This window comes from Syngnathus floridae, chromosome 2 (genome assembly GCF_059516105.1).
Source record: "Syngnathus floridae isolate MCC-2025c chromosome 2, RoL_Sflo_1.0, whole genome shotgun sequence".
Taxonomy (NCBI): domain Eukaryota; kingdom Metazoa; phylum Chordata; class Actinopteri; order Syngnathiformes; family Syngnathidae; genus Syngnathus; species Syngnathus floridae.
Genome location: NC_142414.1, coordinates 19,929,044 through 19,954,522, shown reverse-complemented (window position 1 = coordinate 19,954,522; position 25,479 = coordinate 19,929,044). Strand labels below are relative to the sequence as shown.

The 25,479-nt window shown below is 40.0% G+C and overlaps 6 protein-coding genes across 23 annotated transcripts in view; 3 read left to right on the top strand and 3 right to left on the bottom strand.

Moving 5' to 3' along the window:
- cacna1db (calcium voltage-gated channel subunit alpha1 Db) overlaps positions 1-1,687 on the top strand; it is a 37,205-nt gene extending 35,518 nt beyond the window's left edge. For all 16 annotated transcript variants that reach the window (XM_088400361.1, XM_088400289.1, XM_088400352.1 and 13 more), the window contains one exon: positions 14-1,687. In XM_088400361.1, coding sequence (XP_088256487.1) covers positions 14-301 — 288 coding nt within the window. In that variant the 3' untranslated portion in view covers positions 302-1,687. The remainder of the gene's footprint in view (positions 1-13) is intronic.
- A 165-nt stretch (positions 1,688-1,852) lies between these two features.
- Positions 1,853-9,692, bottom strand: chdh (choline dehydrogenase). The gene is given in 11 exon segments (XM_088400381.1): positions 1,853-4,565; positions 4,654-4,756; positions 5,230-5,372; positions 5,848-6,031; positions 6,034-6,186; positions 6,341-6,492; positions 6,680-6,846; positions 7,041-7,271; positions 7,763-8,070; positions 8,131-8,212; positions 9,645-9,692. Coding segments are annotated over 10 exon segments (1,905 nt in total). The 5' UTR covers positions 8,176-8,212; positions 9,645-9,692; the 3' UTR covers positions 1,853-4,146.
- On the top strand, positions 9,690-13,697 carry il17rb (interleukin 17 receptor B). Its single transcript, XM_088400395.1, has 10 exons — positions 9,690-9,855; positions 9,942-9,966; positions 10,502-10,615; positions 10,829-10,932; positions 11,253-11,382; positions 11,958-11,990; positions 12,066-12,089; positions 12,243-12,329; positions 12,437-12,711; positions 13,012-13,697. The coding sequence occupies exons 1-10, from the start codon at positions 9,793-9,795 to the stop codon at positions 13,438-13,440; spliced, it is 1,284 nt and encodes a 427-aa protein (XP_088256521.1). The 5' UTR covers positions 9,690-9,792; the 3' UTR covers positions 13,441-13,697.
- Positions 13,698-13,886: 189 nt separating this feature from the next.
- On the top strand, positions 13,887-18,161 carry actr8 (actin related protein 8). Its single transcript, XM_088368873.1, has 13 exons — positions 13,887-14,166; positions 14,252-14,422; positions 14,505-14,615; positions 14,818-14,922; positions 15,004-15,177; positions 15,450-15,543; positions 15,627-15,759; positions 16,067-16,220; positions 16,438-16,533; positions 16,609-16,749; positions 16,843-17,143; positions 17,222-17,385; positions 17,590-18,161. The coding sequence occupies exons 1-13, from the start codon at positions 14,035-14,037 to the stop codon at positions 17,731-17,733; spliced, it is 1,920 nt and encodes a 639-aa protein (XP_088224999.1). The 5' UTR covers positions 13,887-14,034; the 3' UTR covers positions 17,734-18,161.
- A 41-nt stretch (positions 18,162-18,202) lies between these two features.
- On the bottom strand, positions 18,203-20,402 carry selenok (selenoprotein K). The gene is made up of 5 exons (XM_088368877.1): positions 20,275-20,402; positions 19,649-19,739; positions 19,376-19,450; positions 18,868-18,963; positions 18,203-18,543 (listed from the first exon to the last, which is right to left on the bottom strand). The coding sequence occupies exons 1-4, from the start codon at positions 20,291-20,293 to the stop codon at positions 18,873-18,875; spliced, it is 276 nt and encodes a 91-aa protein (XP_088225003.1). The 5' UTR covers positions 20,294-20,402; the 3' UTR covers positions 18,203-18,543; positions 18,868-18,872.
- A 763-nt stretch (positions 20,403-21,165) lies between these two features.
- On the bottom strand, positions 21,166-25,095 carry LOC148402480 (lamina-associated polypeptide 2, isoforms beta/gamma-like). 3 transcript variants are annotated; one of them, XM_088368876.1, is made up of 10 exons: positions 24,940-25,095; positions 23,749-23,854; positions 23,472-23,597; positions 23,346-23,386; positions 23,096-23,155; positions 22,863-23,018; positions 22,578-22,646; positions 22,331-22,408; positions 22,058-22,110; positions 21,166-21,676 (listed from the first exon to the last, which is right to left on the bottom strand). In XM_088368876.1, the coding sequence occupies exons 1-10, from the start codon at positions 24,985-24,987 to the stop codon at positions 21,388-21,390; spliced, it is 1,026 nt and encodes a 341-aa protein (XP_088225002.1). In that variant the 5' UTR covers positions 24,988-25,095; the 3' UTR covers positions 21,166-21,387. The 3 variants fall into 3 exon arrangements, with proteins under 3 accessions (XP_088225002.1, XP_088225000.1, XP_088225001.1); XM_088368874.1 differs by lacking the exon at positions 24,940-25,095 and adding an exon at positions 24,043-24,189; XM_088368875.1 differs by lacking the exons at positions 23,096-23,155; positions 24,940-25,095 and adding an exon at positions 24,043-24,189.
- Between the last annotated feature and the right edge of the window lie 384 nt (positions 25,096-25,479).

Sequence of the window (25,479 nt, the reverse complement as noted above, 5' to 3'; positions counted from 1 at the left end):
CTCTTTGCCACAGGCGTTGATCTCAGAGGGTCTGGGAAAATACGCCAGAGACCCCAAGTTTGTGTCGGCCACCAAGCACGAGATAGCCGACGCCTGCCAGATGACCATCGATGAGATGGAGAGCGCCGCCAGTAATCTGCTGAACGGCAGCCTGGCTGACCCAGGCGGGGACGAGGCCGCTAGCTCAGATCCCGCCACGGACAATATGACTACAGCGGACTACAGTGACGAGGAGACGTACGTGGCCGTCAAACGGGAGGAGGACCTCGCAGATGAGATGATTTGCCTCACGTCGCTATAGCAGCGGCCCACATCCGATTTACTTTTATTTATTGATTTATTCCAGTTGACACGTTGCTGCTTTTCCACAGAGACAGAATTGTTATGCTCCTACAATAGATGACATACGAATGAAGTGCCTGGTTTTCTCTTTTTACGTGAACAGAAGACCTCTGAAGAAAACAAATATTGAAAGCAGAACACTAATTTGATGTTGTATTTGATTTATTTATGTTTGCTTGAATGGTGACAATTGTTCAAGACCAGAGAAATCTTCTTGCTCTGCAAAGCCATTCCGAATCCTATGAATTCACTTTGGGAACAACATGGGTCTTGATCATTGTGGTGATGAAATCGCATGTGCTTGTTGGATTTAACATCAGAGACTTGTGTTGTTAAGCTGTGCCTCAGCTTCAAATTGGATTCAAATGGTTTCTTGCACAACAGCTACTTGCTCCCATCTGTAATACAGTGGAATCTCTGAGATGAACTTTTTTTCTGCGTCAAAAATAATGGTCAGTGTAAAAATATTGCAGATGTATCATTTTCAACCTCCAAAGTTTTGTAAGCAAAGATACATTTTTCATGAGAATTTTTTTAAAGGTTCCACTGTATTTCCTATGCTTTTTATTTCAGGGTTCAGGAGTCAAAGCAAAATTATTAGAGGTAATTATTACATTTTGAGTGAGTCCATGTTATTGACTAGGCTTGAAAAAAAAAATCACATATCACATATACATTACAGTGCAGTCCAGGAATTCAATAAAATAAAAATAGTGTGCTTTGCTGTTTTTGTGACAGAGTCATTCAATGATTAACAATAATTATTTCTAAATATAGATTCGCAGTAAAATATCGATGATCATAATGCAATTGTTGACTCAGCTCTGTGGGACAATAAGATACATGAATATCTGCTGCAAATGTTTTGATTGGATTAAATGAATATTGGTCTATTATGTCTAAACAGCATGAGATTTAAAATGTGTTTCATGGTTTTAGGATTACAAAATTGACTTGTGATTTTTTCCATCAAGCAACATCTAAACGTTGGCATTTTGGCCTAATTTTATCATTTATTTTAAGACGCATATAAAAACAGAGCGGCAGACCGATTGCACAGATTGTACCGGAAATGAGAAAATCCCAGTCCCCCTTCAAAGTGATATTGGACTTTTAATACATCATACAATGAGATGCAATAACAGCAGCTAGTAAGGAAACATAACAAACAAAACAAATGACCAGTTGTCATTAGTATATATATTATTTTATTTGGGGGGGCATTTGAGTGTGTGCAATTTTTTTATGTATGTTTTGTAATGTTCCACTGCTTTCTAGATGTTCAATATTGTAAACTTTCTGCTTTCTACCTGTTGTACAAAATAAAAACATCAGTTTGGTATCATCTTTGTAGCACACATTTGTATTAGATTCTCAACAGATGGCTAACAAAATCTCTGTTTTGTACACTGCACTTGCATTTTCATAAAATAAAAGTCAGGATTGGCTTGTTGTATTCCAATGTAGTGTTACAATCATCTGTACCAGTAAATAAAACAAAGACATGGAGTAGGGGGAAGTTACAAGGCCTTTAATTGGAGTGAACAAATTTAAGACAATTTCAACATTTAAAATTTAATTTCATGTAAACAATTATGGTTGCAGCATTTCAGCTGGGCAAAGGTTCTTCGTAGTGTTGTGCACATTAGCTTTTACAAACAGTTCTGACTCATTACATGTTATACATTCAATGCGCTTAACAATAGCAAATCTTTGTTTCATCCTCCAATGCTCCCGCTAAAGTTATTACTTGTAAAAATCAAAACACAACACTTAAAAGTTTGTAAGACTTTCAGAGTGGCTATTCCGCATTTGGGGCAGACAAGAACAGCGCACTACCTGTTTTTGTTTTTTTTAGTTTTTTTATACAGAGCAGTAGTTCAATTTGTGCAAAATTAATGTGTAAATAAAATTATCATTTTGTTTTGTCATTACACTTGGCTCTTTAATTGGCTTTTACATGCAACACCAATCCTACCAAAAACGATGTGGCCACGCATACAAAAAAGAAAATAATCTGATCATCGACACTGGATTGTATCATGTGGCATGTCATATTTCATGGTGTGAAGTCTGTAGACGTAGTTGGCTCATCCAAAAATTACTTTCCATTGCAGTTCACTCAGTTCAGGTCCCACTCATTGACTCATGTGCCCTGTGATTGAGTGGCAACCAATTCTGGGTTTATTCTGCCTCAAATCAGATGTGAAAGGCTCCACCTCCCCAAAGCCCACTGACAGGGTGTAGAGAAAGAGGTGGATGGAAATAAATTACATTTTTACTGTGGAATTACTGGTTGTCGCGAGGACTAGACTAGTCCGTCCTTTAAACAACCGTAAAAAAAGGGAGCAATTTGATGACTCAACAGCAACAGACACTGCATACCAAATAGACATATTGTTTTCACCAAAAAAACCAAAAAACAAAACAAAAGTCTTGCCATGCTCATAAACATAATGGTTCTTATGTGTACGGGAAACAATTGGGGTTATATAATCAAACAAAAATTCCAATGTCACATTTGAAACAGATGTGAGTGGAAACAACAACGGCATAAAACCTCTGAGAAGCTGGACAGCCACCCCATACAAAAAATATTTGTGTGTGTGTGTGTGTGTGTGGGGGGGGGGGGGGGGTAATCTGTTTGGCACCATTTCCGAAGCATTTGGAAAAAAAGTGTCATATCTATTGTATAGCACCAACCAACACAAACGAAGCACAGACCAAACTGACTATTTCCCCCGATTTCTTTGTGGGGTGGAGGCGCATGGTCTGTGTGAATTTTCACACTCACAATCACGTACTCAGGAAGGAAGGCGACTGTTCTCTAGTGATCATCTCTTCAGATAAAACAAAGCTCCTTAATGCGACCTCAATTCAGAAAACATACTCTTAAAAAACATTGAGTGAACTCAAAATTTCAAGGCAACGATCTTTGATAAAACTTTAAGTTGGGCAATTCAATAAAATATTTTAAGTTTTACCGTTGTAAAAATTGGATTTCATCACATTAACTGTAAATAAAATATATAAATAAAAACAACTGCAATTTGTTCTGAAGAAAATAACTTGCTTGCGTTGTTGTGTTCACTAACTGTTAATATTTTCCAATTCTCCAGTATTGTTTTAACCCCCAAAAATACAAGTTGTGTTTTTTACAGTGTAGATCGCTAATTGCCAATCAAATAACTAATAAAAGTTTAGGGGAAAACAATTTAGGGGAAACATGCCTGAGGCTGGAGTCATAAATCAGCCAATCACAGCTGAATTTTGGTCAATTTTAGGCCACATATAAACAAAAAAAGCATTCATACTCACATTCACACCCCCGAACAATTAAGAAACATGAATGAACCTGTCATAAATATTTGGATTATACTGCAAACCCCCACATGAGCAAGAGGAGTACAAGCAAGCTCGCATATTTTTTTATCACAAGCTTTGCGATTGCATCCACAGGCGCATATGAAATTGGAAATATAGTTAAGTATTGTTGTAAAACTGAATAGATGTGTACTAGTTATACTGTATTTTTATGATTTGGCGGTGCTCGATGGGCAGCTGTGTCTGGCTTGCTCAAAAGCCAAGAAATTAATGAACATGGAGTTTGGCTGCATGAGTGAGCTAGTCAAATAACAGTGACATCAAGCAGTTTAAGGTCGAGTGTTTTGTTCCCAGTCATTAAATTAACTCGCTATTATCTGTTTGTAACCTACAGTACATATTTTGTTACTTGGGGAGGTCATCTCGCCAATAAAAACTGATTCAGTGGCAGTATAAGTAAACAAGAGGCTTGTTCCAGTTTTATCTTTGAGTATCTAGCGTGGGCGGCTGGTACACCGGTACTTGTGGGTCAACAAGTGGCGGGCGACCTCTGATGAGATCGGCGGCCTTCTCTGCTATCATGATGGTTGGCGCGTTTAGGTTGCCACTAACAATGCTCGGCATGATGGACGCGTCGACCACACGGAGGCCCTCAACACCAAGCACACGCGTCTGGGAGTCCACCACCGCCATCGGGTCGGAGGGCGCGCCCATTTTGCATGTGCACGACGGGTGATACGCACTGTCAGCCTTGTGCCGCACAAAGGCATCGATGTTGGCGTCTGACTGGATCTGGGGACCGGGCTGAACTTCCGGCCCCCGGAACGGGTCAAAGGCTTTTTGGGCAAAGATCTCTCGGGAGAGTTTGACGCATTCTCTGAACTCCAAAACATCGACGTCTGAGAGAAGGCAATGGTGGCGATGAGGGTCAAATATACGTAGAATCAGTGTCGGTTTCTTATGGTACCTAAGTGATGAGAAACATACCTGTGGAAAGATAGTTGGGCTGCAGAATTGGGTGGTCCTGAGGGTTAGCACTCTTCAACTTCATCCAGCCAACACTTGTGCTTCTCATTGGTCCCACGTGAACCTATGACATGACAACATGTAATCAATAAAGTACAGGTTCCCAAAATGTTTAGGTCTGGGGAGCCTCTACGGGAAATACGTGTCATTATATTAATGAAAATTAAACATAATATGTGTGAGGTTGCAATTGAAATACTGTGCATATTTTTTGTTTTGCTAATATGTATGTTGGATTCATTCAGGTGTGGGACACAGACAGTTGTGTCCTCAAAGTGGTGTAAGGAATTTATCATTTTATGATGGGTGCACAGTCAGTTTCTCTGGAAGTTTCTGGGAAACTATTGCTGTTTTTGTTTTTCAGAGAGCAGCCGTTATTTTACTTCTGAATGACACGTGAGTTTGAGTGCTCTCTTTCAGTACGGGTGAATGTTATCTGGCCCATCATCCACCCACGCTTCAATCTCCAAGAACATAAATGTACTTTCCATCCCTCCCTTTCAAAGCCAAAATAGACAGTATCCACAGCACACCAACCTGATAAGCTTCTATCTTTGAAGCAACCCGCCCATGGTCAATGACTTGAGAAGGCAAGAAATGAAATTGAATGTCAGGATGTGGGACTTGTGGCCGACTGCGAATAAAACCTCCGCTCTCCAGGTGTGCCGTTGCTCCGTAGCCTTGGTGACAAAAGACAATAAGAGAGGGAAAACAATGAGCTCACTGTCACTGCCAGATTTGGAACTCTCCTTTATGAGTACTTACGGCCGGGACCGATATAGTAGTACGATAACAGTAACAGAATAAATGTAAGAAGTTAAACACTTTCAAATTCAACCTACGAAAAATATTGCCCAAAACTCCCCAAAAAGTGCAATAAAGAAATCAAAAACTTTTGACAGTAACTATAAAATTCGTTTAATTGCAACATTGCTTGAGTTGCTTGAAAACAATCAAATGTGGTTTCAGTTTTGAATCATTTACTATATGATGAATTTTAAAATTATATTTTGCATCACTGTTGAAATTTGTACTGTACACTCATTTATTGAATGGGTACAATATCAAGAAAGAAAGTGACCCAACAAAGTGCATGCAATCTTTGATCCGTGCATGACTAATCTAATTATATAATTCTGCACATGAGAGTATTACCGGTGAAAATGGAGAGCCACTCCAGGCCAATTTTGACCATGTAGAAAGGTTTCTGGGCTTTGTACAATGTGATGGGCTGAGTGCATTTCTGCTGGACGTATAACTCCAAATGATCCTGCAGGTTGCTGCCCACACCTGAGAAAACATTCTCAACATCAAGCTCTCCTCTTGACCAAGCATATCTAATCTCAAAATGTTGTGAAATGTACCTGGTAAGTGTTGGACCACAGGGATGCCATGTTGCTTGAGGTCATCAGCGTTTCCTAAACCGGACAACATGAGAAGCTGCGGTGTGTTGATGGCGCCGCCGCTCAGGATCACCTCTTTATCTGCGAAGACCTGACAACAGCTGATTTGTGAGTTTGTAAATTGATAAAAGTTTTTTGCATCTACAGTGAATCTGAAAGTACTCACAGGGCAGTGTTTTAACAACTTATTAAATATTGATTCAATTAATTTCACATGCATCAACTCAACTTTCTGTCTGTGTGACCTGTTTAGTCTCTCCTTTCTGTAGATATTCCACGCCCACAGCTCGGTGGCCATCAAACAGGATCTTGGTGGTCAAGCAGCGCACCTCTGTCTTTAGATTGGGTCGATCCAGGACCGGTCTCAGGTAGGCACTGGCTGTGCTCCACCTCTTCCCTGAAAATTATTTAAAATATAAAATACAAGTATGGTTCGATATTAAGGCATGGAACAAGTTAAATCTATTTGGTGTTGGGCACATCTAAATGACGGTTCTAAACACATCGGTGTGGTCGTCGCAGATGATGAATCCGATGCGATGCTAATAGACCTTCAAGTTGTGGTAGTTCTGTGGCTCCTTTACCTTTAAAAATGGTCATGTCCATCCAACCCAAGCCTTCTTGTTGGTATCCATTCATGTCTTCAGTGAAGGGGTAGCCCGCCTGCTGCCCTGCCTCAATAAAAGCCTTGTGAAGAGGATGGTTAGTCTTCCCTCTGGACACGTGTAGTGGGCCACTATCTCCGCGATACCTGCAAAGTGGGAATACAGTGTAGTGTTTCCAAATCTGATTCGAACCCATCTTTGAATGCAATTACATTTTACCAAGAAAGACTAAGACACCCAACGCTTGCATAATTGTTACTGATCAGTACTACTGAAATAGTGCTATATGACTCTGCATCATTTGTATATTTATTGATGAGAAAATGTTTTTGTTGCAGACCTGTCGCCGCCGAGTTCATGACACTGCGCCTTCTTGAAGTAAGGCAGGCAGTGGTCGTAATCCCAGCCCTCGGCTCCTTCTCTCTGCCACCGGTTGTAGTCTTCAGCGTGCCCGCGGATGTACACCATGGCGTTGAGCGAAGACGAGCCGCCCCAGACTCGCCCCCTTGGCCAGTACATGACCCTGTTGTCCATGTGGGCCTGAGGCAAAGTGTGGTAATACCAGTTGTACCTGTGGGAGGAAGAAAGGTGCCAGTGTCACCAGTGTTTAGACAGTGGGAAATATTCACAAGTTAAAAAGACCTCCTGGAATGATTGTGTTCCCTATTATGTGATTTATTACACTACCCATTATCACTCTTAATTTAAACTTATTATATTTATATATTGTATTTCAACTAAGACACATGCCCAGTTTCTAATCATTGTGTCTCTTCTCATATGGGTCAAAAGTTTTCAACGGTATCAAAATGACTAATCGATACCATAATACTTTTTGCCACCCTCGTTGTGTGCTAAAGTGCGAAAAACATTGATACACATGTTCAATGAATTAGTTTGGAGGTGACAGTGAGTCATGCCATGCTGAGATAACACATTATTTAGGTCATCTGAGGTTATCACCAGCCAGACTTGACTGGAAACACAAGCTAGATCGAGATTCATGACCTCACTGTTGTTAGCCGTAAAACTTGGATTGAATGCGATTACTGACTCCCATACTTGTCATCACAAAGGTTATAGGTCAGCGCAGCCGGCATGTGGATCTTCCATGACAACCGTACACTGCCGAACAGCAAGTCTTTTGGCCCGGCTTCCAGCAGCAAGGCTGACTCCTGGGCATCCTCCGTGAGGCGGTTGGCAAGAATGCAGCCTGCCGACCCCGCCCCGATGATGATATAACTGTATGATTTCTGATGGGCTGCAGACGACACTGAAGACGATGACGCTAGAGTTCGATGAGGGTTTGCGGTACTGACACATCCGTAACGGTGCGAGACGGCGCCAGGGAGACGAATCCTCGGGACAAACTGACGATCAGGAACATGGGTAAAAAAGCTCCTGCTGTATGCTGAACATCTCCCACTCACAATTCGTCTCGCTCCAGCTAGGCCAGGAACGACCACCGACAACATCCTGCTTCTGGGTGTGATCTTTTCATACACTGGTCACCTGTTGGTGGAGACCAGAGCAAACATTAGCGCAGCGATTTTTGAGAGTGTTGCACCACTATTTGTACTCCGGCTCCCTCTAGTGGTATAAAATAGCATCACTTAAATAAGAGGTTATAACTTAACGTAACATAACCTTTGAAGAGACCCAAATGTTTTTTGGAGATACATTTGGTTAGTTAGTTATCATTTAGTTATATTTAGTTGTAAAAACTTTTAATTAAATATTTTAGGGGTTTTTATTTTCTTATATTTAAATGCAGTTTCACAATGGCTGCAATGATATTAAATGGTAATAAAACCTCATTTTTGATTTAACACTGGGAATACCTTGCTATACTCATCGTCATTATGGTGGAATTATAACATGGCTAGTTCTTGTGATACAATATCAATGCCTCAGTGTCAAAGTTCTTTTGTTATAATCCAGGATGTCTCATGGTTCCTGGTGGTAGCACTTCCCAAGAAACTATATAAGAGACCCGACAAGCAATACATAATAAAGTCAATCTCTTGCAAAAATAAAACGACTGCCCGGAAGCCAGAGTATCTGGCCAAAACCACTCAAGCATGAAAATAAAGAACATGCATGTGATTCAAAAGTAAAATTGCTTAACTGTCAGTTAGATGTGCTTGCCACTAGCTCATGCCATACTGCCCAATTTGACACTTAGATGGAGTAATTTGTGTTAAACTAAGCCATTATAGCATTTTATGTGACCCTTTTAAGATGCTGACCGATGGTCACTTATTAATTTCACAGGTAACAAATGTTTAACTTGGTCTGCTCTTCAGGATTCAATAATGTCCTTTGCTACTAGTGTTCAAGCAAGAGCTACAACAGCCCCTCTTAATGTATAAGTGGTGGGTAAAAGATATTCTCAAGTGCAGACGGTGGCACATGTGGGCCATGTATCATATAACCAGTTTACAATTTCAAATTCAATTCAGCCATCAGCCTGAAATGTCAAGTTACTCTATTTGTGAACTGACATGTTGAAAACAAAAAAACAAACAAAAAGGGAAAGGGGAAAATAAAGTTCAGTACTGCAGTACTGGAGTTTAAAAAAAAAGTCTACACATCGAATCCAATTTCGCAACATTTGGCTTATCAGTGTCTGGGTCCACTAGTGTGTTTCTTGTTGGCTGACCCACTTAGCACTACAGAAATATACGTTAAAATAAATAAAACACATCATGCATTCTAAAATAAATGTAAATGAGGCATTACACATTCAGTGATTCTCCAAAGTTGTTGATTTTAGTTTAACAGCCAAAGGTTAGCAGCAGAAATCAAAGGTGATACAGTGGCGCACCAGGAACGCCTCAGTGGCACATGTTTATGGACGTCATATAAAATCACGTCAGTGGCATGCATGCAAAACAGACGGCAATCAAATGCAAGAAGTTGCAGAAATAAATAGCCAGCTTACCGTTTGAGGGCCGAATGGAGCACAGCACACGCGAGAGCGGCTTGAGTGGGAGGAGCCTGGACGGAACCAGCGGACTCCGCATGTATAAATACAAACACGGAGAGCCGAGCACATTTCACGTTCACATCTCAATTCCACAATTAAAGTCATGAGAAGGCTAAAACTTTTGGTCTGCTTGCATCTTGTGGCTCTGGTGACGTCACACGACATTGTAAGTTGCCTTGCTTTATGAATAGCTCCATGACAGGTCCATTGAAATGTCAAAATAATGAGAAATGTTGTGCTATATCCTTCCAGAACGTCAAGTGTCATGAAAATGATGGTACGTATGTTCTATGTTTCTTATATGAATACCGAGGACAGAGGTGACAAAAGTACCCACACTCTGTACTTTAGTAGAAGTACAGCTATTTAAAAAAAAAAGAAAAAAAAACACTTGAATGATCACCATTTTACTGTCAAACCCATTTTGATCATTTGGGATGATTTGTAAAATAAAAACTTCCTTCCTTATGTATTACTCTCTTTTACATGTGAAATATATTAATAGCGTTGCTAAGATTTTCCCCCCTGCTTATGACACTTGTTGCTCGGCAGTTGTTAAGTATCACATCTGTTTAAATGACAAAAGAGCATCTGAGTCATAGTGGGGTTACATGGCAAAGAAAGTACTGTAGTCATGTTTAAAATAGTAATAATAATAATAACTAAAAAAAAGTTCTGAGTTGTCTTAATTTTGTGATTGATTTAATCACTGTTCTGTATGTGACGTAAAATATGGAATGGCAATGTCTCCTTGTCTATATAGTGTGATAGATATTGTCGAATGGATAAGGAAGAATGGTCTCTTTCTCCAGATTTCCCTCCCTCAAGTGAGAACAGTCCATCTCTGCTGGCAGACTTGAAGGTTGAGCCGGTAAAAGTGTCAGGAATAGACATGATGAACATAAGCTGGGCAATTAACATTGATGGTAAGGCTCGTTAAGTTCCTTTGTATTTAAAAATATTCACAATGATGTTTAAAATCACTTGTTGCATGGTATGAAGACTAGAGACTATGTTTTGTCAAAGTTAAATTTCAATCTACAATAGCTTACAATTCATCCAAGCTATGTGAAATTGAGTTGACTTTTCCTCCAATCTCTAGAAATCAGATGTATCAGTCATTTCTTGTCTCTGTGTAGCTAGCGTAAAATACCTGATTGGCACGCGCATTAGGGGAACGGAAGTCCACCTCTGTGAATACTTTCCACCTTTTGCCGAGTCTAACCTCACTGGGATACATCAGGTATTACAACAGAGATGGATCCACTGATTGTATTGCTGTTTCCACAATGTCAATGTCTCTCCTACGCTGAATTTAAAAGTAATGAGAGGAGCCATCTTATTCCCATCGGCTGGGAATTAGATGGAGTGTGTTCACTCCCACAACAGCGCAAACGTCCCTTCACGAAATTACCAAAAGAAAGAAAACTCCACCCATGCGCACAGTTAGACGGCTGCGCTTGCCTTGCGCTGGGCATGGAAATAAGCACTTTGTATAAGAAATGCGGAAGTTCCAAAAATTATTTTTACAGTATGATTGTATTTTCTGTCTGTCCCATTTAGAAATGGTTTCATTACTTAGTGAGTGAAAGCTATGGCTCTTTGATCCTGGTGGCCAACCTTCCATTGCCACCGCTGGGAAGTGGCCTTTCTTATAAGTTTGCAAAAATCATCACTACTCAAGCTACACCGAGTAAGTACACTTTAGTAGAAATTCCTCAATCCATGATGATACTGTTACATTTAGTAGACCAATCATGACTGCAAATGTTGAACTGATGACAAAAGAAAAAAAGAAAAGAGGGTGGTCCTGGTGTGGAGGGAATTAAATCGTTATATTTTAAAATGTCCCTGAGTGTTATTGCACCCCATGTAATGCGATACTTGGCAAATTGTCATTTACGAGATGCAAACTGGACACTGCGTCAATCGGTACAAATCAGTTTGACGTTCCAGATGATTTGTTGTTATTTGGACTTTGATTATGTTAGATAATTCTGGCTTTGGAAGCTTTTACATGCAGTTACATATTAATAACCATGACAAGCTAGCCGTACTGTAATCAAATGAAAACGCAATCGCACTGAATGAAAAATAATTGAATCATTCTCCTGTACTGTTGTGTGCTGTTCTTGATGCTCAGGCCAAAGTATCAAGACGGTGCAATAAACAGTTTGACGTTTTAATTGTGGCAGGGCCTTTCATTGATGCAACTGGGTCAAGATATTGGAATAAACATTTTGGCTTTGTCCTGTATTTTTTTTCCAGGTCTCGCACCAAATCCAACAAGTTTTCCTACAGGTAAGGAATCGTAAAACCATATTTACATAATGATAATAGTAAACATGAACTAATGTAAAATCCATTCCTCTCCAGCTGATGCTACTGATATCGCCACAGGTATGACATAAAAACAACATGTAATAGCAGAAAATAAAACAGCATACACATCAATATGTATTGCAACTTCAGTTTATATGATAATTAATTTAGTAACTATTTTTGCACATAATGACTACATCAAAATGATTTTCCATTTGTTCATTGGTGCAGATCCTAAAAACAACTTCACCAGCATTTTGGTGAATGTTTATCTGGGATTGACTGTTTTGATGATCCTAACTTCTGGATACATTATCTGTAAGTTTAAAATCTCAAGACATAAATAGGAATGTTGTAAACTAGACCACTACTAGACACCAACACACTGAATACTTCACAACCTATTTACGTATTTCTACGTACAGATAAAAGGTGTGGGACTGACTTGGCCATGTCACTGGGGTTTAAAAGTTTACCAACCTCAGTGGAAGTTCCCATCCATGTCCTCTTGGTGTATCCCCCTGAGAATGGAGCCTTCCAGAAGGCTGTGATGGCCCTGGCAGAATTCCTGCAGAACCATGCAGGCTGCAGCGTTGCGATCGATGCATGGCAGCAGAGCAGAATTGCACGTGATGGTCCCATGCGTTGGCTGGCTGACCAAGTCAAAGCTGCACAGCGTGTCCTCATCGTGTGCCCGTCGGTAAGATGTCAAATTTATGTCGGTGGTGAATGCAGTATTCGGTGATGCAAATGAACACTTGTGTCCAAACAAAATTTGCGTCTACTCTGCCATTCTGTATTATACTTTACACCCACCTCCATTTTTCTACTGACCAAAGGCACATATTTAAAATTAGAAAAAAATCAAAGCACACAACTAAGCCAAAATGTCTGGCCTCCATGAGTGGACTTTGCAAATTTTCCCTGTTCTTGTGCAGGTTTTCTTGCAGAGTTAAACCAATATATTTGTTTGATGTCAACTATGGTGCTTTCATTGCAGTCAAGCCACCCTACCTCCACTCCCATATCCACCACCATGGGGGGAATCGCCATACCGGCTGCAGCGCACGACCTATACCCTCTGATTCTCAACATGGTCGCAAGTCGCGCTAAGAGTGCTGATGAGCTCGCTAAGTTCTGGGTGCTGCAGCTAGGTGATCACCAAGAGAAGAGGCCATGTAACCTGGCTCCAGAACTGAGAGCATGCAAGCTTTTTTGTTTACTGAAAGATCTGAACAAACTGTGCCGCAGTCTGCACACTCAAAGACAAGATGGCAAAAAGAGATTGACACTATTCTTGAGACCTTGGCTAATTGACAATAGGTATGACAGTATGGTGAAGTTAAAAGACTCTGTTGAAAAAATAAGGGGATGTTTATTGATTTCGAAAGAGGCACTGTCGGACAATTCTGTGATCATCACTGTTTGAATATTTAGTTTGGACTAATATTAATAATCCACATAGTTGAACCTATGGAATTATAAAAAAATAAAAATTATATATATTTTTTTAAGTACAGAAGATTCCATTCATGTTTTACATATGGCACACCTATTTATTCTGAACAGCACTTTTTGGGTAGATTCCTACATCTGTCTGACTACAAGTATTAAACATAAATAATAAATTAATAAGAAATGACATGCCAGAACGTATATTTTAGGAGGAACTATGCGAATCAACTGGATAAGACAGCAGTGTACTGTATTTTGACAATGCATAAAATAGAAATATGCTTTCATGTTTTTGTTATTGTTTTCTAAATTTAAATAATTTAAATTACAAACTTAAATTATTTAAATTTAAGTTTGAAGTTTGTTAAAGTTAAATTGTAAATTTGCTCGAAACGGTGTTCTTTTTCCGGTGGGAGGAACTCGTTTTGTGCCACGTGACCAAACACGGAAGTAATGTCTTGCCTCGTACGGATGCGCTTAAGTCTTTAAAGGAATTTCGATAAAAGGAATTTTTGTTTGCTATTTGAAACATTTTGGGAAAGTTAATCGATCGATTTGAACTGGGAACATGACCCAAGCAGAGAAAGAGCAGGATAATGGAAAGGAAAAAGAAAAAGAGCGCGACAAAGAGAAGGAGAGGGAGCAAAGAGGAGTGAAAAGACCCATTGCTCCACCGACCATCCCCGAGCCCCTCCAGGAAGTGAGCTGGCGAGTCCCATTTTCATAGTTAGTTTTTGATGAATCAATTAATCAAATTGTTCCACCTCAATTTTATTCTTCTACAGCAAATACAGAGCAACTTTGTAATCGTCATCCATCCTGGATCGAGGACGCTGCGTATTGGGCGAGCGACGGACAACCTTCCGCTCACGATTCCACACGTGATAGCACGTCGCCACAAACAAAGTGGCCAGCCTCGATACGAAGATGCCTGGCTGCTCAGGGACGGTCTAAATGTGCGTAAGATATGTAGCCTGTAATGACTTGATTTAGCATTGTCATTGACCTCTCTGCATCCTTCCACATGTTCTGTCCCAGAAACCTGAGAGTAATGAACAGAGACAAAATGGGCTTAAAATGGTTGACCAGGCCATTTGGTCAAAGAAGATGTCCAATGGAGTGAGGAGGACACCAGTGTCTGCTGAGCAGGTGTGTGTGTGTGTGTGTGTGTGTGTGTGTGTGTGTGTGTGTCAAGAACTAGATCTGCACCGGGAAACCCAACTTTTAGACCACCAGCTAAAACTACTATTGCACTACATTATGGTGCTTAACAAAGCAGTTTAATACTTTGTGAACTCACTTGCAGAGGTTTAGTGACACATCGTGACACAAATTTTCTGTCTGTGTTCAGGCAAGAGCATACAACTGTCAGATCCGTCCAGCCGTGCTAGACAGCAACCCTCGGGTGAAATGGACCAACACATCTCACCACCCGCCTTATTTGATAGGAGAGGAGGTAAGTGCAAGAGTCTGCATGAGAATGAAGAAGTTTGATGGCAGCTCACTGTCTCTGCCTCTTCCCGCCATCACAACGCAGGCCGTGTATGTGAAACCAACAGACTCTTATGACATCCACTGGCCCGTAGTTCGAGGTCAGCTCAACGTGCACGCTGGCCCTGGAGGCTCACTAACTGCTGTCCTGGCTGACCTTGAGACCATCTGGAGTCATGTTATTCAGAAGAACTTGGAGATCCCGCTCAAAGACCTAAAGGTGGGAAACATCAAAAGTTGAATTTACCTTTTTTCTTTTTTTAACATGCTGTGTAGACAAACGTCTTGCGATGCAAGTCTTATATGGATGATTAATCAAGCCTTTGTTAGGAATGCAGTTTCAGACGAATTGCCCTTGAGCTTGTTTACCAACCTCAAATCAGCCCCAGGGGTGCTTGAGAAACCTCAACTTTTCACACATTGTTATTGAAGAAAAAAAAATCTATGATAATGTCTTAACTTCACAAAATAATGTTCAATGACCGTTGACAGTATTACAGATGCATCCTTTTGGTTCCCGACATCTACAACAGGCAGCATGCCAAGGAACTGGTCTCCATGCTCCTGCTTAATATGGGCTTCTCAGGTATTCCGCTTGCGATACCTTCAGGTCAGCCTCCGACAGTCGTCTTACTTTTTTTTTGGCAATATGTGTCTGTATGTGTACAGCAATCATAGTGCACCAGGAGTCAGTGTGTGCGACATTTGGCAGTGGGTTGAGCAGCGCTTGTGTCGTAGACGTTGGAGACCAGAAGACCAGTCTCTGCTGTGTAGAGGACGGAGTTTCCCATCGGAACTCCAGGTGAGGATATTTGTTGGGATGTCATTTTTCTAATCATAAATATGTGCCTAGGCTGAAGAAAGGTTGGGAAGCACAACTGCAGTAGCTAGAAAATAAAAATCATGAAATAATATATAAGTCATATAAATAATTTACAAAAATACTGGCATACCTAGAATAAAGAAAGGGAATGGAGTGAGATTCTTCAACGTGAGTGCACCTTTTTTTTTCTTTAATTAATACTTAATAATGGGTAACACATTTCTGTTTGTAATTTTGTCATCCATAATTTCTAGATCATTCATACTCTCTATTATAACCTTCACAGGTTGTCTTTGGCGTATGGTGGTGCAGATGTGACCCGCATTTTATTCTGGCTCCTGCAGAGGGCAGGATTTCCCTACAGAGACTGTCAGTTGTCCAACAGATTGGACTGTCAGCTACTACAACATATAAAGGAGACACTCTGCCATTTGGACCAGGTGTGTGAGCCAAATATTACAGAACTTTAGGTGTCTGTCTTTTAAATTGAATACGGTCACTGTCCAATGGTGTCATTGGCTTTATAATAATATGCGAGTTACATTTAATGCACTGGTTTTTAAGAAATACAATATAGGTCGCCATTGTTGTGTATGTCACAATGTCTATCTTCTTGTATCCAAACCAATTAAAAATATTTTCCCCGCTTCCGTTAAGGACATATCTGGACTTCGAGATCATGAATTCCAAACCCGTTTCCCAGATGCCCCAGCTTTTTTATTCCAGGTTCGCTTAGGCGATGAAAAATTACAGGTACTTAAATTATAACAACTCTATTTTGTGTTGGCTCCCACATGACCTTATTATTTATTCCCTTACATAAAATAGGCGCCCATGGGACTGTTCTACCCCAGCACGTTTGGTATCGTCGGTCAGAAGATGACATCGCTACAGTTTCGTTCTCAAGGTGACTCAGAAGACCCTCATGATGAACTTTATTTATTGGCCACGCACAGCAAACAAGACCAGGTAAAAAAAAAATACTGTGTATTGTACTGTATTGGAAATGCACACATCATTTCTGCTGTTCCTCATCCTTTTTTTCTTGTCTTTCTCCAACAGTCTTCCAAGAATGCTTCGGACCGCAAGGTGCTCTCAAGACAAGGCGGCGTTTTGGATGGCGACGCGAGTGGTCAAGGAAGCATTGGTGAGTTGTCAGAACTCCCCAGGAGCAGCGGCGGCAGTGGAGGAATGCAGGCTGAGACGGATATTGGAGCCGCCCAGGGAGAGTGCCTGATGGGAGTGGGGGAGGCGGAGGAGGCCCTCTCCACACATCTCTCCAGGAAGACTGCAATCATGAACCAGTTTGAGGGCAAAGCTCTCGGCCTGGATAAAGCCATATTGCATAGCATCGACTGTTGTGGTAATAAAAACACGCAATGAAGAAAGCATTCATTGAAGAAAGTTTGTAGAAGTAAAGTGCTGTCTTGTCGTTTGAAAGCCTCGGACGAGACCAAGCGAAAGATGTACAGCTCCATCCTGGTGGTGGGTGGAGGGCTCATGTTTCATGGTGCTCAGGAGTTTCTACTTCACCGCATCATCAACAAGATGCCACCGTCTTTCAGAAGGCTTGTGGACAATGTGGAAGTGATCACAAGGCCAAAGGTAAGTGGCACATGAGTCATAATTTTCTTCTCTCTGTGTGTTTATTTTGCTTCCTGAATTTCATTTGATTTTATACAGGGATTTTGTCTGATAATGAGTAATATGCAAGTACAAGCTTATTGGTTTAACTTAAAGAATGTAGAAATTTCCATGTGGTGAAAAGATATCCACTGCTCTCCTACTGCACTGTTTGTTGACATGCAGGATATGGACCCTCGACTGATATCATGGAAGGGGGGAGCCGTGCTGGCTTGTCTGGACACAACACAAGAAATGTGGATCCACCAGAGAGAGTGGCAGCGGTTTGGTGTTCGAATGTTACGTGAGCGGGCTGCTTTTGTCTGGTGAAAGTCATCAAAACAGACTGGTGAAAATCTAAGGACAAGACCCAAAAATATTTCAGACAAAATTGAAGTAAGTACTGTTGTACATTATCAGTTAGGCATTCGGACTACTTATCAAGTGTCCCCTTTTGAATCATGTGGGGGAAAATGATAACTGGAACACTAACTATACATCATTTAATTGACATTGGAAAACAAATAGAGGTCTTGCTTTGATATTGATGAAGGGTCTTTGAATTTTGAGTCGGATGCACTTACCTTTGTGCAGAAAACTCCTACAAAGCTTCATAGGTGTCACTAACCTTAGAGATCTACTTTCATGTCGCCATGAAGTCACCACTCAAGTTTGTCACCTCGTGACTGCAACATTCTTTTTCTAACTGCATAGTGTAATTCTCAAATAAACTAGAATAAAAATATGACAATACTGTATTACAGTAACTCATTCCTTGGATAAATCACACATATTCAACTTGTTTTCAAAGATAATTTATTTTAATGAAGTTAATCATATTTAATATCTAACATCATGAGTCATTAACTTCAATAGAGCACAAAAAGCAAAGAATATTGCAAATAATATCATGAAAACAACTTCAGTGAGAGAAATAAGAAAAATAATGCAGTAGGGATGGGGGGGTGCGATCGATGAGCTGCCAAATCAGCCAATATGGTTCCTATTTATAGGAATTCCCAAAAAGGCGTCAAAAAACTACTTAGGCAGTGGCGGCTCAAGAAGTGGGGCTTCACCACTGTGACTGCCAGTCTATACAGTAGCTGGGCCCACGCCTACACACACAGTGTAGGCGTTTACCTGCACAAAAGAAAACGAGGTCATTCCAACATGAATGCAACATTATGTATTCATATTATTCAAGAATGCAAAATATGTACCTGCAAGCGCTTGCACCTTTACTAAACTCATGCTTGAGTAGTTTGTAGTAGTACGAGTGGTAGTTTATCAAAACTGAACCTTATGGGCTATGTACGAGTGGTAGTTCATCAAAACTGAACCTTATGGGCTATGTAAAGACATTTATTACTAGAGATACAGCACTTGTGTTGGGCCTTAGTGGGTAGGCTATATGTGATGTTGTGGCCAGTGTGCTTGTGTGTGTGTGCATGTGTGTAATTTCACCTTCCTCATCCTCCTCCCCCCATTGGAGGAGGACTGGGCCCACCACCAAAGTTTATTCTTCCAAACCGCCTTCGGCCCCCAGGGGCACCTGGAGGACTGTACGAGACAGACAAATGCCAAATGAGGCTTAACTCTTAATTTTGTGTAAAAAAAAAAAAGACATTAAACGGCAATCATACAGTGAATCCCCGCTATCCACAGGATGTGGGTCAAAGTGTGAAAATCAGCCGCACCTCAAATAGTTTATACTCTACTGGAGATGCCACAAGATCAAATGCAAAATGACAAAAGCAAATGACTAATTTTGTCTAAATATGGCTCTTAACTCCTTCAGAAGCAAGGTGCCATCAAATGGTGCCAAAGCAATACTCATACTGCTTAGGACTGAGCACAAAAACAACACAGGTGACTTTTTCAGCGGTTGAAAAATCCACCAATAGGCAAAGGCTGAACTGCAAATACGTAGGGATTCACTGCAATATAACCACTACTACTGAAGCTTACATACCCTCTGCCATCAGAAAACCGTGACGAGCCACTCTGTCCATCTTTTGTCAGGTCTGGGTCAATTATTGTTTTAAAACTGGTGGGGAGAAAAAAAAAAAGTCAACTGTTTTTGTACTAGGACAAAAGCAAATATACAATTTATAAATTATATTAGATGAAATGCAAATGGTTTCATTCTAAGTATTGGACTCAACTCTCTTTACGGATGGGTTACATCAACAGTATACCAATATGGCTACTAATTATTTATGGAAGGATTCATAAACTGACTTACAACAGGCCAAAAAACTCCACAGCTCCCCAGAAGAGATCAACCACGAAAGACAGTCGCCATGGTGACTGGCTCCGGCTGTCCAGAACTTGACCTGGTAAAAAGAGGGTCCAGGTGATGTTGAATAAGAATATAGTGTGATATACTACAGGGTGTTGTTCCCTATGTCTGGACACACAGGCAATGTGGAGTGATTCAATTGAGGTGGAATGATTCAATTGAGGTCTCGTGAATCTTCCAAAAAACCTCCAAATAACAAATGTTGGAACTCATGTTGGAGATGTTCATATTCTAATTGAATACATGTTGAAAATGTGCATCTTGAAATAAATCCAATTCGAACAACGCCCGAATGAGGTGACTCAAACCAATGGCCGATAAAACACAGAGCAAAATATACACTGGCTGGCAAATTAATGTCAAAAACGACGAAATATTGTTTGTTTTTGAGAAGCGGGGCAAGTTAGCAAATACGCTGGTTAGCGGCTATAAACGCTAACTGTCAAACTTCCGACTCGCCCCATACGTTAAACCGTAAAACACGTTTCAATTAAAGTCCCAAGGCATACTATGTGATGGAGATATTATGTATAGGATAAAATCGATAGAATATATCAGAAACCACTCACCGTTCGACACGTACACCATTTTCAGGGAACTAACAACAAACGCACTTGCGTTGACACATGACGTTCACTTCCGGGTTCATATGTGACGAAATACCGTGACAATTATTACAATCTGTCAACAAGACAAGTCATCAGAAATGTTCTGTGGAGAAATGTTCGGCGTATAGTTTTATCTTTTTTTTTTTTTTTTTTTAGGATTTGAACTCAAAATAAATAAATAGAAGTTTTTGTGTGTGCAGTAAGCAATTGATCAGTTTCAAACTTGAGTTAAGGTTTTAAAGTAGGCTTTCAAACAAGGGTTAGGGTTTTAAAAATAGGGTTTGAAACCAGGGTTGGTTGGGTTATCGGGGTTAGGTTACGGATTAGATTTAGGGTTGGAATTTGGAGCTAGGGTTAGGGTTTTGAAGTCGGTTTTAAACTAGAGTTAGGGTTTGGAAGTATGGATTCAAACTAGGTCTAGGGTTTTAAATACTGTTAGGGTTTCAAAGTAGGGTTTTTTTGCAGGAGATTTTCCTGCTATGGATTTTCCCTATAATGGGAGGTGTTTCTTGTGCAAGGTAACCACTTATATAGTACTATAGTCACAAATACAACAGCTAAAGACCATCTAGCAGTTCAGTATTGACAGCCCAAGGATACTTTTGGTCATGTTGTGGCGCAATGCCCAATCTACCTTTTTTACGTATATACACGGCCCTCAAATAACATCTATTGTTCAAAATTACAGGATAAATACCTTGTTACCTGATACTGTTTACCTACACTTAAGTGTCCTTGATTATTATGAGGTTCTTTATGTGCTGTGAATTGGAGTTGAAACACACTTAAAGATGCATTTGAGGTGCGTAATCAACATCCTTGCTGTTATACTTGTATTGCAGAAGCACCATGTCGCAAAATAGACCTTTATTTCAACATTTCCAAAACATTACAAAATAATATAAAGACAAGCAAAATCTTAAATTACACTGGAGATTTTCACAATGTTCGCCCCCATTATTTAAACAGTTTAAACTAATTATTTTACAGTGCTTCTCCATAAGCTATCCGAGTATCTTTCCATCCAGGGCAACGTGTAAACATAAAAACAGAAAATAGATTACAAACAAATATTTACTCGTGTCGTAGGAATGTTTGTGTGCACTGCAACACTGGAGCATCATTGATGAAGCCTTGCATGAAGTTTTGTGTCAGAGCCAAAAATGGACTCAGTGGCTCACTTTCAACAATAACAAAGAGCAGGAGGGCGACTACAACAAACACCACAAATTGGATATGGATGGGAACCATTCGGTGCTCAATTTCACTTCTCTCCTTAGTGGTGGGGCTGATTGGAGGGCTTCGGGAGCTCAGTTGTTTGGGCCGCCCGGCTGCACCCTTGATAGGTCTTCGACAGGTAGCGCTATAACAAAAGGAATGTAAGCATGAGGTTCAAAGGGATAAAATCTTGTATAGAAAGATCACAATTGAAACTAATTGAGGGACTTCCTGACCAAAGTCTCTAATGCTGTATGTCCAGGAACTAAGTACTCTCTACAAATACTTGTACTGTAGTTTCTTGAGATACAATTAATGACATGCACTTCTGCCAAAAAGTCAGACACATTTGACTTTCAAGTTCAAGATGATCCCAAAATGAACCAAACTTTCCAGTTGATTTGTTTCTCTAAACTTTTTAATGCAAATCTAACCATTTAATGTTTTATGAGTTCTTGAAAACTTGCTGCTCTTACTTCTTAATTCAAGCACTAAGGCTGCAGTGTCCACTTGTGTTAGAATTTACCTGAATCTTGTATTTGTAGGCTCGATGTTAGGGAGCAGGTCCTTCTTGGGTCCCTGTAGAAGCAGAAGATCAAATTACTTACAAAAATAAGTTGAACTGGAGACACTGTTAAGGAAAGGAGCAAAACAAGCTAGAAAATACAAGATACAAGATTTATATAATATAAAAATCATGCTACATTAATAATCCAATCAAACAAATGAGAAGCAAACATTAACCAAAAGTGTGTTCTTGTAACCATCGTATAGATGCCTGCAAATAGGATGGGTGCACCTTCGTTTCCTGGTTAGGACGAGATTCTTTGGGTACAAAGTACTGAGAAGAACTGGGTTCTGCCACAAGGATGTCCGACTAAAAGAAAAATGAATACGAGGATTACATATTCCACTTCAAACTGAATCCAAGGTTTGTGGACGTCGCTCTCCTGCAACTCGCTGTTGACCTCTCCATCTGTTCTTTTGTTTGATTGTAGTGAAAATCATTGTGTGAGCACTCTGAACACCCCCCCAAAGGCAAATACCTCTTCATCATTTTCAGTGGTGAAGTTCTCTGAGGAACACTTGGGATCTTGGATTGATTGTTCCGAGACCTGCCAGATTAAAACGCTATTACAATGTTTCAGTGACAGTACAAGGCTATTTTAACAACAACCATTTCACATTTTAATCACACAACTTAAATGTAAATAACATACAACTGATTTTCAAAGGTGAAAAAAAAATGCATTTTGTTTTGTGACCCTCACCATGCCACCAAGCAGAACATTTCAATTCTGGTAAAAAAAAAAAAAAAGAAAAAAGTGTACCTGTGATCCTAATCCCGAATTTTGATCTAAAGATGACGCTCCACTTGTGTCTTCAGGAACCACAAAAGGGCCGTCACTTTGTGTTGATTTTGAAACTTTTTCCAAAGTCGGCTTGTGACAGAGATCAGAGTTTCTTGAGCCACAAGCTGCATCGTGCTACAGCACAAACAAGATAAACATATAAAATATAAATGGAAAAAAGAAGAGAAAGAATGTTCTCTACATTGAGTTACCAATCTACTAGATGAAGTTAAAAAGCACTGCTGGTAAATATCCTCAGAGAGGATGTCCACCTGTGGAGAAAGGAAGTAGTTAGCATCATGAAACACTTTATTCAATTTCATTACAACTGTAGTATTTAAACACATTCTATAAAAGATTTGGGATATTTAGAAAATAATTTAGCATCGTCTCAAACACCTGGGTAATGGCCATGTGTCCCAATACTTTTGTCTACATGATAAATGTCAAACGATCTCCCACCTGAGTGTATTCTTCCATCGGTTCTTCTTCCAGGCTTGATCCTTCGGAACGTATCAGAAAAACCTCATGAAGGATGGTCATCAAGTGTTTTGATAAAATGGAAAACATGAAGTGGTCATTCAGTACCCGAGTCACTGTCATCGCTGCTTTCGTCTTCCCACTCATGGTGATGAACTTTCTCCTCTCCGTTCAAAGTGCCCCATTTAGCCTGTAGCCTCCTCAGCTTCCTCTCATACACGGCCCTGGTGGAGCCTCACAGATACACAAACATTCTTACTGAAGATAAGGTCTGAGTTATTCCTTATTAGGATACAGATAATGGATGGATGGAAGATTCATGTATTATTTTTCACCAAGAAGCATTTCTTCAAGTGTTGGGAGGGAGTGGGGGAGTCAACCTTACCCACTATTGGCCCAATTGTGACCCCGTACGCAAGTAATGCTGCCTTAAGGTCATCGTCCGTCAGCATACTCAGGTGACGTTTCTGTCCATTGTTTGGCTTCTCTTCCTGCAAAGGACAATGCTTTAGAACCACTGCAACATTCATTGAAATGATCCGAGTTTACAAAGTTGCTGTTTGAAAAAATAAACCAAAACTACATTTTGCAACCGCAATCTAGTTAACCAGATCAGCTAACAAGTTTGCTTTTATTTCTTTAACTACTATTTTATGAAACAGATGAACGGCGCTCTCACCATGGTGGCCAGGCCACCAAGTTGGACTGGATCTTGGACAGCATGCACTAAACTTAGCCTGGCATGTTCTCCATGGTGCCGTTCTGTGGCATGCCGGGATTGCGGCAATTTGATGACATCGCCTTGAAAGCTTTGTGACATGGAGATTATGACCTAAGACTACATGTCATTTGCAGTGCACCACTTTATCCTACCAACCAGTGACAAAAATACACCCAAAATCCCCATGATTGAAAGACCCATTCCAAAAGTTGGCTCTTTACAATAACAGGAGCAACTTATTAAGACAAAGGTTTTGTTTAGTCAGTTTTATTTCTCTTGTTTATGGTCATTTTGTCTTATTTGTTAGGGTCGTCACAAAGTTTCATCAGCAAAGGTTTTTGAGGCAATGTAAATATGTATAGTTAGAAAAGTCCTAAAATTCACTGGTTGGTTATTGTTTATTTGCATTCATTGAATTTTCTAACTACGTTAAATTAAGCATGGTATGTGCATTCACATAAATCCATTTAAAACAGCTTGTTTTTTGTTTTTAAATATATATTGTCTATTTTCTAGAATTTAATGTCAAACTTTTCATAGCTATTTTCTGTGTACCTGCTTTTACAAATAATATGCAAGATAGTAAATGTTGGAATTTGTTTTGTCTGAGGTTTTTCACCTACTACTAATTACTGAGATCACCTGCTAACAAATGACAAGTTGTAAAAAAAAAAAAAAAAGCGTAAAAAGTATTCCAATTCAAAATTTCAACCAGGCAACATTGTGACACACACCTCAACCCAGTCAGTAAACAATTTATCTGTGCAATGAAGACGAAAAAGTAAATTCTCACTGCCACATGGTGTTCATTCTCCTTGCTCGAGAAAGCAAGACAAGTCGTTTTTGATCACTCACCTTCTTCACCTTGGAAGGAAAATCAGGTCGCTCCAGCAACACTGGCATGTCAACTAAAGCAGTCTGGGATGGATAAAATTAAACAAAAGTCGGCAACTCTCCTTGACCTCTTGCTCATTTGATAACAGCTGTGAAAGGTGGCTTGATTGGCAGCCGCCTTAAAATGCAGGCTGTTGTCAATCTGGCAACAAGTGCCAAAGTTAGAACTTAAACTGTGAAATATGGACATAATACCCTCAAAGTTAAATTTGACTTATGCGAAAACTGGGGATAGGCTTTTGGGAGGAAATTCAAGGGCAAAAGTTGATCAATTGCTTGGTGTGGTCCAGGTCTCATGACGTCAAAATGAACAGCATGAATAAAGATATAAGGCATAAAACATGTCATGACATCAAAATGAACAGCATGAATAAAGATATAAGGCATAAAACATGTCTTAGTGAAGATTTTCATTTAATATCACATCCAACACATGTGCAACTTGAAAACATTGCTTCCAAATCATGTGGAAAGTGCAATCGTGAAACATTTTTTCCACTC

Coding starts and splice junctions, on each gene's coding strand:
- il17rb (XM_088400395.1), top strand. CDS start 9,793: ATGAGAAGGCTAAAACTTTTGGTCTGCTTGCATCTTGTGGCTCTGGTG. Junction 9,967..10,501: donor CAAGTGTCATGAAAATGATG/GTACGTATGTTC, acceptor CTCTTTCTCCAG/ATTTCCCTCCCTCAAGTGAG. Junction 12,712..13,011: donor TCCTCATCGTGTGCCCGTCG/GTAAGATGTCAA, acceptor CTTTCATTGCAG/TCAAGCCACCCTACCTCCAC.
- actr8 (XM_088368873.1), top strand. CDS start 14,035: ATGACCCAAGCAGAGAAAGAGCAGGATAATGGAAAGGAAAAAGAAAAA. Junction 14,923..15,003: donor CTTATTTGATAGGAGAGGAG/GTAAGTGCAAGA, acceptor ATCACAACGCAG/GCCGTGTATGTGAAACCAAC. Junction 17,386..17,589: donor AAGTGATCACAAGGCCAAAG/GTAAGTGGCACA, acceptor GTTGACATGCAG/GATATGGACCCTCGACTGAT.
- selenok (XM_088368877.1), bottom strand. Junction 19,451..19,648: donor GTGGAGTTTTTTGGCCTGTT/GTAAGTCAGTTT, acceptor TCTCCCCACCAG/TTTTAAAACAATAATTGACC. Junction 18,964..19,375: donor CGGTTTTCTGATGGCAGAGG/GTATGTAAGCTT, acceptor TGTCTCGTACAG/TCCTCCAGGTGCCCCTGGGG.
- LOC148402480 (XM_088368874.1), bottom strand. CDS start 24,183: ATGTCACAAAGCTTTCAAGGCGATGTCATCAAATTGCCGCAATCCCGG. Junction 23,387..23,471: donor CAGCGATGACAGTGACTCGG/GTACTGAATGAC, acceptor TACGTTCCGAAG/GATCAAGCCTGGAAGAAGAA. Junction 22,111..22,330: donor GTCCTAACCAGGAAACGAAG/GTGCACCCATCC, acceptor CTGCTTCTACAG/GGACCCAAGAAGGACCTGCT.